Here is a 15,668-nt window from a genome sequence, read left to right as displayed (position 1 = left end):
TAGGCCTTGTGGGGCCCTGGCCCTTGCCCAGAGCCATATTTGTAATACAACCCATCACAGCTGGACTTAAAAAATAACACAAAAATATATATAATACATGTTATAAAACCTAGGTGGGTCTGGAGGTGGCCTGAGCAGCTGCACACGGTGAAGACCTTCAGGCGCTGGGGCGGGGCGGGGCGGGGCACAGTACTTCATATGACACTCATAAATACCCACAGGGCCCGGGAAGGGCCTGCAGGGGAAGGGTCTAGGGAGCTGATGGCAGGTAGGGAGCCATCCCTCCCCCAGGGGACAGTGCCAGGCCTTCCTGCCCCTCCCCCTCTGGTGTGACAGGCCTGTCCCTGGAGGCTTGGGAACTGGGACTGGGAGCTGCTCTGCCCAGACCCCGGCCCAGAGGCTCTTTATTGGCTCTGGCCAGTGCCCCCTTCCTCTCCATTCCGCCCCTGCTGCGTGGAGGTAGCGCAACCCTGGGCTCCAGCTCTGCCCTCTCCTCAGTCTCGGCACCTCATCTGAAGCGCGAGAGCCAGCTTGCTTTGCAGGGTCTCTGAGGGTGACACAAGCCATGAGAGGGGCCTGGCATCAAGCCTGGCACCTGAGAGGTGCAGGGTCTAGGCCTCTCTCCTCAACTGCCCTCACCCATTCCAGGGCCTCAGCAGCTGCCTGCTTGCCTGTGCAGTGTCCATACCCTCATGGGCTCATCACACCGCCCTGCAGGCCGCAGGGGTCTCTACCTCTGCCTCTGAGCCAGTGATGGTGGGCGAGTGGGCAGGCGGGCCATCCCACCCCTGAGCCCTCCTCTCCCACAGTAAAGCGCAGATCAGTGACAGGGAGCGTGCGTGCTGGGGACAGGCGAGGAGGGGGCCGCCCGGGTCCCGGCCCGAGGCCTTTGAGTGGCTGAGTCCTGGGCCCAGGCCCTGGGGGGCCGGCAGGCAGGCGTGTGCAGGACATTCATCCCTCGTGGTTGGCGGGCACGGCAGGCCTGTTAGTCCTTGACCAGCCTGTACACGTGGTGCTGGGCGCCGTGCTCGCTGGTGGAGACTTCGAAGACAAACGCGATGACCAGCAGGGTCTCCTGGGAGTCCCGGCTCGTGACCACCTGTGGGCAGGGAGGAAGATGGGGGTCTCGAAGATGCTCCTTGCCCACCCGTGTGTGCTCCACGCGGCCGCCGCCCCACTACCTGCAGGACAGTGAAGTTCTCCAGCACGCTGTTCATCATGTACTTCTCGGGCAGGTGCTTCAGCTTGTGGATGAAGTTGACCATGTACTCGCACATGGGCGAGCGGTGGATGCGGTACACGAAGCGGCCGTTCTCCAGCCGGGCGTACTCCGTCTGCAGGTAAGGCAGGGAGGAGATGGCAGGCAGCCCTGCTGGTCCCCCTGGCCTGTGGGGGACCTTCCCCCCGACCCTGCCCTGGCCCCCACTCACCTCCACCTTCTCCACCACCTGCTTGCCGAAGGAGCACACCTTGGTGGAGACGCTGAGGGTCATGCTGTGGGCGGAGCTGTACTGGGAGCTGACCCCGTAGAAGGCGCCTGGGCCCTCCTGGATGGTGCTGCTGAGGTCCGCCTGGGGGAATGGGGCTTAGGGTGGCATCCTGCTGCCCAGGTGTCACCCAGGGTCCACAGGAGGAGCCGGGACAGTGCTCTGCTGCCTTCTGGGGCCGGAAGGGGCTCCAGTGGGGACTGGGGTGTCTTACCCAGAACTTGACAAGGAAGAAGGCATTGGGGGGCCCCTTCTCATAGAGCTCCTTGAGCCCCCCCTTCTTCTCGGGGAACTTGTCGTAGATCTGGCGCACGTCCACCGCCTCCAGGGGTGGGTCTGAGAAGGCAGGGTTGGTCTGGCCGATGTGCACAAACAGGTGTTTGCTGTACTGTGGGGAGGGCCCAGCTGGGGTCAGGGGTGTGCCAAGCCACTGGGGCCCCAGGGGGCTTCTTGAACAGCCCTCTCCCCAACACTAGGACCCTGAGCCAGGCCCTCGGGACTGCATCAAGCACCCCCACCCTCACCCCAACACGTTACCGTGTCCGGGTCTCGCTGCACCTCCATGAAGGCTGAGTACTCCAGGAGTCTCAGCCGGGAGGAGGCAATGGTGCGGTCCTGCCATACTGGCACAGAGGCGGTGGCTGGGGGCAGCGGGGCCAGCGGCTCATAACCTGTGAAGGCAGGAGGGAGCCTCACAGTGCGAGCACATGATGAGCGACCAGGCTGGCCCCACAAATTAGAAAATGAGCAGGAAATTGGGCTGGATTTGGATTCCCCTGCTAGGTAGGTAGGCAGGTGTCTTTGTGCAGTATACAACCTGCACAACACAGACTGGCGTCGAGAGGACATTCCTGGTGATTATGAATGTATATTTAGACAGAAAATTCAAACAACTCTAAGACTTTGGTACTAGGTGCTGGTGGCTCACATTTGAACCCTTGCTATTCAGGAGGCTGAGATCTGAGGATCGGGGTTCAAAGCCAGCCCAGGCAGAAAAGTCCCCCTGAGACTCTATTTCCGAATAACCATCAGAAAACCAGAAGGGGAGCTGTGGCCCAAAGTGGTAGAGCACTAGCCTTGAGCAAGGGAGCTCAGGGACAACGCCCAGGCTCTGAGTTCAAGTCCCGTGACTGTTTAAAAGAAATGATAGACGATAAGAGTAAAAGTAAATCCCACTTTTTGGAGAAATCTTATTCATTCAGACCATGACATAAAACGTACCTGGATCATTTTTAACTAACAACTCAGGCTATAGCCTTTCTGTATCCTATCCCTATAGTCAGTAAGTAAGCAAATTCAGGGTTCTCAGGGTCTTTCAAATACCAGCTGTGCTGGTCTATTCAGCAGGCTGTTACCTGTGCTGGCTATCCAAAATCATGTTCTAGAAGTCCCCCCACCCCTCTCCCCAGCTGTAGGGCTTGAAGTCTGGGCCTGGTTGCTGTCCCTGAGCTCTTCAGCTCAAAGCTAATGCTCTACCACTTGAGCCACAGTGCTACTTCCGGTGGCTAATTTAAGATGAGTCTCACAGAGTTTTTGTGCCTGGGCTGGCTTTGAACCATAATCTTCACATCTCAGCCTCCTGAGTAGCTAGGATTACAGGCGTGAGCCACCAGCACCCAGCCCTGCACCTCTTGACAATATTATTGCTAAATTGGATGCTTGAGAAACTTTTAGGAGACTAAAAAGTCCTGGGTACCTAGTATCTCTTTAGAAAATCTTGCCCCCATTAGAAAATTAGGCATTAGAAAATTTCACCTCTGGGGGCCAGGAATTTGGCCTAGTGGTTAAAGTGCTTGCCTAGCATGCACGAAGACCCGGGTTCGATTCCTTGGTACCACATATATAGAAAAAGCTGGAAGTGGTGCTGAGGCTCAAGTGGTAGAAGCTCTGGCCTTGAGAAAGTCCAAGAACAGTACTGAGCTCAAGCCCAGGACTGGCAAAAAAAAAAAGAAAATTTCACCTCTGTCCCAGAAGGGACACTAGGCGTTTATGAAGATCAACTGTATATACTTTATACTTTCAAGAGTCTCCTTGTAAAAAAGGAAGCAGTGAAGCAGACCTCTGTATATACAAAAGTACTGTATGCCGTCGTAGCAACTAGCAATGTATTATTACCCAGAGGTAATAAGATGGTGCAATTCTAAAGACCCTTAGTTCAGACTTGGGTGTATTTCCTACTGGGAGGTGCACAGGCCATGCTCTGGGGGATGAGTACACAGATAGCTGGGTGTACTGGCCCCATACGATTTTCTACAGAGTTCTGGAAGCAGCAACAGCATGCTAAGTCCCAATCCCCTATAGCTGCACCCATTCCGGTTCACACACGCACAGGTGCGCATGCGCACATACACACACACACACACACACACACACACACACACACACACACACACACACACACACACACACACAAGTGCATCCTAGCTCTGGGGCAGGGAGGGCACCCAGCAAGGTGCCGGCACTTACTGCTGAGTGCAGGCGGCAGGGGCGGCTGGACGGGGTAGGCTGGCTGTGCAAAGGGCTTGATGCTGCGGACAGGAACACAGCCTGGTTACTGTCTGGTCCAAGCACCCAGACGGAAGCCCCCAGGCCCTAGCGAACCCAGAGATGCCACTGGCAAGCCAGCCCACAGTCTGTACTTCCTTCCCTTTTCCTGTCACCACGTCCTGGCACCTCACACTGGCTAAGTGCACTCAGGGTTACAGTTCACTCTGGCCCCGCCCGGCAAGGCTGCTCATTAACCTGAGGGTGTGGTTGATGGAGAGCACTGGGCTGCGGGCTCAGCTGGCACCGAGTGCACAGGCAAGGCCACATGGGGGAGACCCGGTGAAGGGCACTGAAGGGCTGAGGCGGAAGCTGGCTCATGGGGCCTATCTGTGAGCCCTCCATCTCTAGGCTTTGGATAGACCTGGCTCAGCCGTCACTGGAGTGGATGGGGGTGCAATACTCACTCCTGAGAGGGTCCGGGCTGCTGTCCCAGGAGAGGGGGGCTGCTCCAGAACTGCAGATGGGACAAAGGGGGCCTCAGTACCTGGGAATCCCATGTGACCCCTCACCAGCCCCCTCCTGTTTTATACCCTTGAGGAAGAGGAGAAGACAGCCTGGGGCAGAGGGGAGGGCGGGCTGAACTTGTTCTGTAGAACACTGGCAGACACGATCTGTGCAGACGACATGGATGCCATGCTCTGCAGGGCCTTGTCCTTGGAGACCTGGTCCTGCGGAGGGAGGGAACACGTAAGGCCTGGGGCTCTCCTGGGCCGGGGCCCCAGGCCCTCAGAAACTCTGGGAGGTCCCAGTGTACACCATCTCTCTTACCATATCCCACAAGAAGAAATAGTATCACTGTATTCTGAAGCCCAGTATGGGGTTCCCTGGTTTCAGGGTCCCCTCAGATAAGACCCTTATACAAACTGGCATGATATTTGCATCTAACCAGCATAATCTTCCCTTATGATTTTTTTTTTTTTTTTGCCAATCTTGGGGTTTGAACTCAGGGCATGGGCACTGTCCTTGGACACTTTTTGCTCGTCTAGCACCCTGCCACTTGAGCCACAGTACCACTTCTAGCTTTTTTTGAGTATGTGGTACTGAGGAATTGAACTCAGGGCTTCATGCATGCTAGGCGAGCACTCTATCACTAGGCTATGCTCCCAGCCTTCCCTTAAGCTTTAAATCATCAGTGATCTAGGGGATGTAGACTACCAGAGAGTAGGGAATGTTTTGTAATCTGTGTTTATGTGTGTGTGTGTGTGTGTGTGTGTGTGTGTGTGTGTGTGTGTGTGTGTGTGTGTTTGGCAAAAATCAGGGTTTGACTTCAGAGCCTCATGCTTGCTCGGCTGGCACTCTACCACTTGAGCCATATTTCCACTCAATTTTTTGCTGATTATTTGAGAAAAGTCTTATGGACTTTTCTGTCTGGGCTAGTTTTGGATCTTAGCTTCCTGAATAGTTAGGATACAGACATGTACCATTATGCCTGGTATAAAGAATGTTCATACTATATTGTTCAGACAATAATGACAGAAAAGGCCAGGAGTTTGGCCTAGTGGTAGAGTGCTTGCCTAGCATGCATGAAGACCCGGGTTCAATTCCTCGGTACCACATACATAGAAAAAAGCCAGAAGTGGTGCTGAGGCTCAAGTGGTAGAGCTCTAGCCTTGAGAAAGTCCAAGGACAGTGCTCAGGCCCTGAGCTCAAGCCCAGGACTGGCAAAAAATAATAATAATCATAATGACAGAAAAATAGGTCTTTATATGTCTGACACATTTTTAAAACATATTTATTATCTGAGGCTGAATGAATCCTCTAATTTAGAACCAGAACAGAGAATGTCTATTTACTTATTGATTTGCAGTACTAGGGTCTGAGACTGAACACAGGTTTTTGTACATGCCAAGCAAGTGTTCTACAATTTGAGCCATGCCTGAGCTCTCAACAATGTGTCAAAGCAGTTTCCCTATCTTTTTTTTTTTTTTTTTTTTTTTGCCAGTCCTGGGCCTTGAACTCAGGGCCTAAACACTGTCCTTGGGCTTTCCCAAGGCTAGAGCTCTGCCACTGGAGCCACAGGACCATTTTTGGCTTTTTTTCTATATATGTGGTACTGAGGAATCGAACCCTGGTCTTCATGCATGCTAGGCAAGCACTCTACCACTAGGCCAAACTCCTGGCCCCAGTCTCCCTATCTTGAGTCAATACTTTTTATCTTTCTCCCTCAGTGGTTTGAGGAGTGGGTGTGGGGCCAGACTCCACTGAGTGCTCACATACGGTGCAGGACTTGGGGTCCAGCACAGACACAGAATCAGTCCTGGAGGCCTCACCCAGAGATTGGGGCAACCTTCTGGATGATTCCAATGTCATTAATGTGACAGAGCACCACAGTGCTTCTGGCAAACCTAGGAAACTCATTTCCCAACCCGTTACCTGGAGCCCTGTAGGTTTTGTGTGCATATTGCACAAGTGCAGGCAGCTGGCCCCCACCCCGCAGTGCCCGCGGACCTTCCCATGGTCAGGAAGCAGAGGTCAGTACTTACCAGGTTCATGGCCTGTGAAGAGAAGGGAGGACAGATTAGATGAGCAGCACACGAGGGCCCATTGGGCTACCCCACCCTGTCAGCGCCCACCGGGCTCAAGGAAGCTGAGAGGCTGTGTGGACCCTCCCTGCCCCTGAGAGGGGGGCCTGGAGCAGTGAGCAGGAAGGAGGACAAGCAGTCCCTGCGTCCAGTGTCCGATGAAACTGCACTGTAGGTATGCAGAGGCACACTGCTGGGGCAAAGGGCCCAGAGCCAGCAAGGGGCCCAGTTCCTGAACCCTAGACTGACAGCCTCAGCTGACAGCAGCCAGCACTGCAAGGAATTGACACCCACGTCCACAGCCCTGCCAGCCTGAAGTGCCCACCAGAGCCTCCTTCCTGCCCACCTGAAGACCCCATGCAAGTGCAAGCGGCAATCAGAGGAAGGAGGACTAGGAAGCAGAGAGGAGGGGTGGACACAGAGGCCCTAGGCGGTCTCCCTCTCGCTTGCAGTAGGGCTGGCCGCGCCTCGCTCTTGGCTCCTGCCTCGTGCCTGCCTTGTGTGCCAGGGCACGGCCTTAAGGCTCCTGCTGACACTGGCATGGGCCAGATTCCTGGCAGCATGGTGTGGGCCCATACCTTCAGCTTGGACTGAATCTCTCGAGATTTCCGTCTGGCTAGAACCTGCAAGTGGCTAGAGACCTGTAGAGAGAGAGAAAAAGAGGGGAAGAGAAAAGGACAGAGAGGACAGAACAGGCAAGACCAGCGCTTCAGCCAGAAGAGGCACAGTGGGGTGGAGGACCAGCAAGGCAGAGGCCTGTGCCGTGCAGAGAGCAGAGAAGGTGCCTCAGAAGGGCATAGCGAGGGCCGGGCCCCAGCCAGGTGCCCAACATACCTTGATGCCAACCTGGTACTCCCGCACCTTCTTCCGAGCTAGAACCTGTATGTGGCTGGACACCTAGGGGCCGCCCCGCGCGCCGCCACAGAGGAAAACACACAGTGAGGAGACATGGCCATGGGGCCACGGGCAAAGGAGTGCCCTAGCCCTCGCCTCCGGGAACCTGATGTGAACAGGGAGCTTCGGAGCCCCTGTGGACAGACCACTCATTGTTGTTGTGCCAGTCTTGGGGCTTGAACTCTGGGCCCGGGCATTGTCTCGGAGCTTCTTTTTGCTCAAGGCTAATAGTCTGTTACTAGAACCACAACAGCACTTCCAGAATTTTGTGATAGATAAACCAGCTCTTCATAACGCATCTGTTTGGCCATGCTCTGACACACTCACTGGCCGTTACACTGAACGAAGGCCACGTCTCCCCCTGGATCATCGCTCAGTCCCTGTCACCCCACAGCTCGCCAGTGGCCCCACCCCTCCTGGCCCCACACTTCTCCCTCCACCTACCCCTCTTTCTCCCTAGACTGGCAATGCCAGATGCATCAGCTGGCAAACCCCGGGTGGTTTGGCCTGTGACCTGGCCCCAGTCCTCCATGGCTAGTATCCTCAGGAGGCCATGGCCCCGAGGCCACAGCGCTGTAAGTGCAGCCACCACTGTGAGTCTTCTTTTGAAGCTGTTCTTATCCCCACAAAGAAACTCTTCTTTCTCTTGCTCTCTTTTCTGCATTGATTATTTTCTTCATTTTTTTTTTTCCCCTTTAGTTGTGTTAGACATTGTACTCAGGGGCCTTGCACTTGCTAGGCAGGCACTCTACCTCCTCAGTCACACCTCTAGGGCTGTTTTGCATTAGAATTTTCTTTTCTTTTTTTCCTTTTTTTTTGTCAGTCATAGGGCTTGAGTTCAGGACCTGGGCACTGTCCCTGAGCTCTTTTTGCTCAAGGCTGTGTTTACTACTTTAAGCCACAGCATCCACTTCTGGTTTTCTGGTGGTTACTTGTAGATAAGTCTCGTGGCTTTCCTGCCTGGGCTGGCTTCAAATTGCCATCCTCACAAATCAAGGTCCTCAGCTTCCTGAGTAGCTAGGATTGCAGGCGCACTGGAACTTTCAAGGTAGGGTCTCGCTTTATGCCTGGGCTGGTCTGGGCTGCAATATTCCTCTTTGTGCTTCCCTATGGCATTGGGGTTGAGGGAGAACACCACACATTCAGCCTTCATGCTTCCCCACGGCAGAGACGCCATCCCCATGGTGATGAGCACCATCACATGCCAGCCAACGGCTGCCATGAAGTCTCATGAACTTTCATGCCAGATCTGGCCTTGAACTATGATCTCCTGATCTTTGCTTCCCTTCCCAAACAGCCCCCTTTCCCCCATACCATGTCCTAGGGATTGAACTCAGATTTTTTTTTTTTTTTTTTTTTTTGCCAGTCCTGGGCTTGAGCTCAGGGCCTGAGCACTGTCCTTGGACTTTCTCAAGGCTACAGCTCTACCACTTGAGCCTCAGCACCACTTCCAGCTTTTTTCTATGTATGTGGTACCGAGGGATCGAACCCGGGTCTTTGTGCATGCTAGGCAAGCACTTTAACCACTAGGCCAAACTCCCGGCCCCTGAACTCAGATCTTAAGGGGCCTCTCTCTCTCTCTCTCTCTCTCTCTCTCTCTCTCTCTCTCTCTCTCTCTCTCTCTCTCTCTCTCTCTCTCTCTCTCTCTCAGCTTTTTTGATCAAGAATAACAAATAGCAATGTATCACTTGAGGCCCAGTTCCCCTTCTTAGCTTTTTGGTGGTTAGCTGGAGATGAGTCTCACAGATTTTCCTGCCCAGGCTGGTTTTGAATTATGATCCTCAGATCTCAGCCTCCTGAGTAGCTAAGATTACAGGTGTGAGCCACATGTGCCCAGCTGCTGCTGCTGCTGCTGCTGCTGCTGCTCCTCCTCCTCCTCCTCCTTCTCTGTTTCCCAATTCTGGGGCTTCCAGTTTTTCTGTGTATATGGTAGTGAGGAATCAAACCCAGGGCTTCGTGCATGCTAGGCAAGCACTCTACTACTAGCCCTCACTCCCAGCCTTCTTTTTTTTTCTTTTTAATCTCAGCCTGAGATGACTCTGTGCAGCCACCATGCTCTTCCCTCAGCCTCTCTGCCCAGGCCAGCAGCTGCCCGCCTCCTGAAATGATGGTACCCATAGCTGCCAGACACAAGTTCTGCTTTTCCCAGCATATTCATTCTTGCCAGACTCACCCATCTTTGCAGTAACACGAGAAAGGAGGTTCTAATAGGACCCCTGACTTACAGATGATGGAACTCCAGCCCAGAGAGGCTAAGCATTATATCCAAGCCCACACAGCTGGGTGCTAGAGCCTGGATTTGAACCTTGGCTGTCTGACTTGAAAGCCCATTTGCTTCTCACCGAGCTCTTCTGCCACAGCTCCTTCAGACCCTTCACGAATGGGGGTATACCCCACCCACCCCAGATCCCCACTTCATATTTAGCTGAAGGCTTGGTTCTTGCCGCTAATTATTGCACATATCTATGCAACAAAGAAAGACTGCATTTCTTTGCCAAAAGAGAAGTCAAAATGGCTGAGAACCTGTCAGTTAGTTTCCTCCTTGAGTCACTCCATACCTGTGCTCACATACACCTTGTCAGTTGCACAAGGGAGCACTGCTGGAGGAGTCTGGTCTTGGGAAATAACTGAGACCTGAGTTTACCAACAGCTGGCCCATGTGCAGAGGCCCATCCAGGAGCAGGCATAGCACAGGGCTGGGATGAGAGGTGCTGAGATTAGTAATCCTTAACCCTTCCCACACTGACAAGAGGCTCCTGTGACCCTGGGCGTGGGCTGGGTATGACTGGGTGAGTACTCCCTCCCTAGGGAGCGGGGGACGGCAGCAGCCTCCACACAGGTCTCACACAGGAACTCAGAGGCTAAGAAGCCCAGGCTGGATGGCCAACACGGCCTCGCTGTGCTAGAGCAGGGGAAGTCATCCCGCTTCATGGGCAGGCATCTTCCTCTGGCAGGCCGGACTCCAGGCCCAGGGCCCCTGCGGGCCGTCCCCCGTTGTCATCCAGAACTTGGGAAGCACTTGCCAGGCAAGGTTCGGTCAAGGCTGATACTCAGCAAGCACACTGCAGAGGGGACCACGGCAGTCCCCTGGGAGAGGCTGCACATGTGGTGATCCGAAAGGATCTGGAAGTATCTGGGAAGGTGATCACACAGCTCAAATTCCTCCCAGACAGGAAGCTCGGGAGGACTGCGGTGGGAGCTGGCCTCCCGTCTCCCAGTCTCCAGCTCCAGCTGCACCGCTCCCTTGGCCCCCCCCCGCACTGTCCCAGTCAGATGCCTGTGCCCCCAGGTCTCTGCCTCATGGTCCTCCCAATCTGTCATGTCCTCCCCCCACCTCTGCTGTGTCCTCCAGGCCCCCACTGCCTGAGGAACCCTGTCCCCGACGGCTCCAGATGACTCCCTCCCAGCTCTGCCCACCTCTCCTCCAGACAGCTCATCCTGGGTCCTCCGCCCAGGTTGGTGACACTGAAGCCATTGAACTTGGCCCTGCCTCAGTTTCCTCATCTGAAAAGTGGAAACAGTGCACCCCTCCTAATGCTATGAAGAGGGTTTAAAAGACCGACACAGAGTAAGCTCTGAGTGGTTTACGATCATAAGCATCATGGAGCAACAGAACACGCTCTGAGAAACGCATCATCCCAAGATTTCATTATGTGTCCACACCCTGGAGTATGTGTACACAAACCCCACACACACCCGGGCCACGTGGTACAGCTGTTGTGGGTATAGTCCAACCTCTACTATGATGTCATGTGACACACAACTCTTGCCATATGTATAGGCAACTTCCCAGCCAGGCAGGGCCCCCTCTCCACAGGTCTGGCTGCTGCCCTCCTTCCCCTCTACCCGTACCCCTGACCCTGCAGGTGTGAGTGTGACACATGTGTCCTGCACACACCTCCATCTCAGCCATGCCATTGGCTCTGCAGTTGTCCACTGCCTCCCTGTGGTAGTTCAGCGACCCCTCACAGCAGGGGCTACTGGATACCAGCAGGCCTGTGAGCTTCCCTGAGGCCCCTGAACTCGAGGTATGCAAAGGGTAGCAGGCAGTCAGGGAGCACAGGGCCATCTCTCCAGAACAGTGGGCACGGAGCAGGGCATGAGAAGTCACCAGGAGAGGGAAGGGGAGCTGGAGAGCGGGGGCCCGGCACCCATCATCCCTACCTGTTTTCTTGTCCGTGTCTTCCCCGTCCTCAATTTGATATATCGTGCAATCAGCTCATTTCGACCTAGACAAAGGAGAAATGAGGCGTGGGCACAGGGTGTGATGCCCCCACCCCTTTCCACCCCCTCCTCATCTTCACCCTATATCTACCAAGCTCCAAGAGTAGGCTACAAAGCCCAGGACTCATCCCCAGTGCTCCCCCTACCATGGCCAGGGAACAAGGGTGCTCCTTGCAGGCTTATTACTCATCCATGAGGGGCTTCAGGGCCCTGAAGTAGTACTTCCCTGGGTCCCTTCCTCAGAGGCTGAGGGCACTCATGTGAGCAGAGGACTCTGTCCTTGTGTGGGGTGTGCCACGCACCCCCATGCACATGAGTACAGGGTGCTCGGTATGGTTCCTACACTAACGGCCTGCATCAAGACGTGTCTCTGTGTCCCTCTGCTGGACACCCCACATCACCCTAAAAAAGCCAGCCTGTGGGTGGAAGCTCTGTGCGGCCTCACTCACGACCACTCTGGGGGTCCTGGGCCCAGCAGGTGGAGTGCCTCACACATGGCCAGTGCACCGCAACCCCACACCCAAGTCCCCTGCCCCTTGGCCTCCCCAGAGCAGCCACATCCTCCAAATTCCTCTCCCATGACAGGAGCTGCCCTGTGCCTCTCCCTTCCCGCCGCCCCTCCACCTCTCCCTCCACCCATCTAAAATTACCCTGTGGGTCATCCTCACCTCTAACCTGGAATAGCAGCAGGGAGGCAGCCCGCCCTGAGGAACGTACCCCAGAACCTCAACCTGTCCTGAGAATGGTGTCTGGGGGAGGACACGCATGGCCCAGGTGACTTGGTGACACCTTCCCCCCGCCCCCCGCCCCCACTGACATGGGCCAGGGTGCTGCCCTCAGCCCTGGGCTGTTAGGGATGGAAGGAGCCGTAGGGGAGCCAGGCTGGGGGGTGTGGAGGGGAGGAAGAGTAGCCTATAATGCCACTGCTCAGGGAGGCTCACAGGGCTAGATAAGAAGCGACAGTCACTTCTGGAGGGAGTGAGAGGGCCCAGTGGAGCCTGGGCAAGGGGTGTGGAGGGATGGAGAAGTCACTGCACCCGACTTCTCTTGCCACATAGCCTCGGTCACACCGTGTCACCCCAGGCCTGTCTCCTCAGGCATCCTCCTGACACTCTTCTGGGGCTGGAACCCTGTCCCCGCCTGGCCTGGAGTAGAATGGAATGACCCAGTTTCTTGGGCCCACTGAGTCACCCCGAAACCTCCAGGCCAAGAAGGAGGCGAGGCGGGGCAGGGGCAGGCAGTGAGCCTGTGGGCTGCGGCCGCCTGTTTGTGAGGAGCAGCTGGAGGAGGCCCCAGACACAGGCCTGGACTCGCCCCACACGGGCGGCCAGGACTTCCCAGACTGGTTGGGTGAGGGGGCAGAGAGCAGGGGGAGGCCTTGGCGGGCGCCTACCGCCCAGTGTCCCATCCTGCTGCGTGAGCACGTACGTACCGTACATCTTGCCCTCATCCGACAGGATGATCTTGCGCCGGCCGCAGGGCGGGTAGATGGCCAGGGCCTCCTGGAAGCTCTGCTCGATGTCCGGGCTCCACACGCCCTCCGCGTCGTTGTCCAGCCCCTTGTCCAGGCCCTCGGGCCCATCTTCCCGGGCCTCCCCGGGGCTGCTGCTGGCGGTCCAGCTGTTGGACGCTATTGTGCTGGTTGCTCTGGGCTCTGGGCCTGAGCCCACTGGGCAGCCGGAGTCTGTGGGGGGCAGACACAGAGAGTCAGGCCAGGGTTTTGTGGACCACAGTCACCTTGGCTCTGGGCACCAGCTCCTCCCCAGCCTAGGGCTCCAGTGAGGGATTACTCTGCTTCAGAGCTGTGTGACCTTGGGGCATCACTATACCTTTCTGAGCCTGGGATCTGGAAATCCCGGATGGGGTTTCCTAGGGGTTATGAGGTGAGGATTAACTAAAATTACAAAGCACCAGCCATCACCATGCAATCAAGAAGCAGGACTGGTGGTGAAGAGACAGCGGAATGAGGCCCTGTACTTGCACTTGAGCAGAACTTCCTTTGTGTTGGCTGGGAAGGACAAGGAGTGATATCCATCAGTTTTCAGGTGGGGGAAACTGGGGCTTGAACTCAGGGCCTGGACACTCTCCTTGGGCTTTCTCAAGGCTAGCACTTGAGCCACAGCACCACTTCCAGCTTTTTCTGTGTATGTGGTACCAAGGAATCGAACCCAGGGCTTCGTGCATGCTAGGCAAGCACTCTACCACTAGGCCACACTCCTGGCCCTTCTTTTTCTTTTTTTGTTGTGCTAGTCCTGGAGCTTGAACTCAAGTTCTGGACATTGTTCCTGAGTTTTTGTGCTCAAGGCTAGCGCTCTACCACTTGAGTTACAGTACTACTTCCAGCTTCTTTTGGTGGTAAATTGGAGATGAATCAAAACTAGCACAGGCTGGTTTTGAACCACAGTCTTCACAACTCAGCATCCTCAATAGCTAGGATTATGGATGTGAGCTATGGACTGGCATCTGGCTTTTTAGATGATGCCGTTATTGGAGCTTGAATTTAAGGCCTGTGTGCTGTCTCTTGGCTTCTCATACACTGACGGCTATCAATAACAGGGCTTGAATTCAAAGCCTCACACTTTTTGGGTTCATAACTGGTACTCTACCACTTGAGCCATACTTCCAGTTCTGGCATTTTGCTGATTGAGGGTAAGTCTCTCCGACTTTTCTCCCTGACTTTCTGGCTGACTTGGAACGGTCATCCTCAGATCTCAGCCTGTTGAGGAAGTAGGATTCTAGGCGCAGCCACCAGCACCCAGCTTCCCATCTTTCATTCTTGCTCCAGCATCAGCACAGGTCGGCCGAGGAGGGCTGTGGATGAGGAGGGCTCCCGACACAGGAAGGGAGGCTTCAAAAAGATAACAGGAGATGTGCACCGCCCACCCTGCACCCGAGAGGCTGCGGAAGGAGAACTGCCAGTTCCAGACGCTGTCCTGGAGGAGTGACTGAAGCGCTGGCGCATCAGCCACCCAAGCAGGAGGTGGTGGGGCTTCATCCCTAGTACTCAACAACACGACGAGGTAAGCAAAGAGAACCCACAGAGGAACCCAAACTCAAGACCGGGGTGGGTGGGGGGGCACGGAGGGTGCATTTCTGGCTGGAAATGACAAGAGGGAGCCACGCTGGCTGGTGAAGGAACAGCTGAGAAGGTGGTTTTGCTCCACCCCACTGCTCCCCCAGCCACTTCCTGTCCCCACACCTCGGTGGCCCCAGAGCAGCCCATAAACCACCCACAGGCCTCCCTGGCCTGGTGGGCCACATGGCGGGGCCAGGCTTCTGCAGACAAGCTCCAGAGCACTGGGCTGAGTTTCTTAATCCAGACCACACTCAGCCATTCCCCCAGCGCACAGTCCAAGGCCCGACTCACAGTCCCTCACCCATGAGACCAGAGCCCCTGACACTGTGCTCCAGGGTTCAAGGAAGGGCCAGGCTGGAGCGGTAGAGACCTGTGAGAAGCCCAGGGAGAGGATCACAAACGCAGGGTCCTACCACACGGGGAGGGGGAGAGGGCTTCTTCTTGTAGAGTTGTGTGTTTACTTAGGAAGGTTGAGGGGTTCAAGAGTGGCTAGATGGCAGGGGAGGCATGGGGTAGCTAAGCAGACATCAATGTATTCATTTACTCATTTAATAGACATGGTCTTGCTGTGTATCCCAGTCTTCCCTAGAGCTTGGCTCCTCCTGCCTCCATCTCCCCATCACACTGCTCTCCTACACTCAGTGTTACCACTAACAGAGCCTCCGCCACACGCCAGGCTCAGTTCTGGGATGTTACACACCCTGGCTCACCCATCTTCACAATAATCCCGTGAAGGGTGGGGGGCACTATTATTGATCCTACTTCATAGATGAGAAAACTGAGGAACACTCTAGTGGTAGAGTGCTTGCCTAGCATGCATGAAGACCCGGGTTCGATTCCTCGGTACCACATACATAGAAAAAAGCCGGAAGTGGTGCTGAGGCTCAAGTGGTGGAGCTCTAGCCTTGAGAAAGTCCA

General features: G+C 55.3%; 1 protein-coding gene across 1 annotated transcript in view; it reads right to left on the bottom strand.

Moving 5' to 3' along the window:
• Positions 1–177: 177 nt before the first annotated feature.
• Tead3 (TEA domain transcription factor 3) overlaps positions 178–15,668 on the bottom strand; it is a 23,437-nt gene continuing 7,946 nt past the window's right edge. The window contains exons 4-15 of the mRNA XM_090355225.1: positions 13,107–13,358; positions 11,615–11,679; positions 7,391–7,453; positions 6,518–6,529; positions 4,565–4,702; positions 4,439–4,488; positions 3,954–4,015; positions 2,025–2,158; positions 1,702–1,875; positions 1,431–1,571; positions 1,182–1,334; positions 178–1,099 (exon numbers count right to left, since the gene is read on the bottom strand). Coding sequence (XP_090211351.1) covers positions 986–1,099; positions 1,182–1,334; positions 1,431–1,571; positions 1,702–1,875; positions 2,025–2,158; positions 3,954–4,015; positions 4,439–4,488; positions 4,565–4,702; positions 6,518–6,529; positions 7,391–7,453; positions 11,615–11,679; positions 13,107–13,358 — 1,358 coding nt within the window. The 3' untranslated portion in view covers positions 178–985. The remainder of the gene's footprint in view (positions 1,100–1,181; positions 1,335–1,430; positions 1,572–1,701; positions 1,876–2,024; positions 2,159–3,953; positions 4,016–4,438; positions 4,489–4,564; positions 4,703–6,517; positions 6,530–7,390; positions 7,454–11,614; positions 11,680–13,106; positions 13,359–15,668) is intronic.

The sequence above is a fragment of the Megascapheus bottae genome, chromosome 22 (assembly GCF_031878675.1).
Source record: "Megascapheus bottae isolate mThoBot1 chromosome 22, mThoBot2.hap1, whole genome shotgun sequence".
NCBI lineage: Eukaryota > Metazoa > Chordata > Mammalia > Rodentia > Geomyidae > Megascapheus > Megascapheus bottae.
Note: the sequence above shows the minus strand (reverse complement) of the source record. Positions and strands in the feature narration are given on the sequence as shown.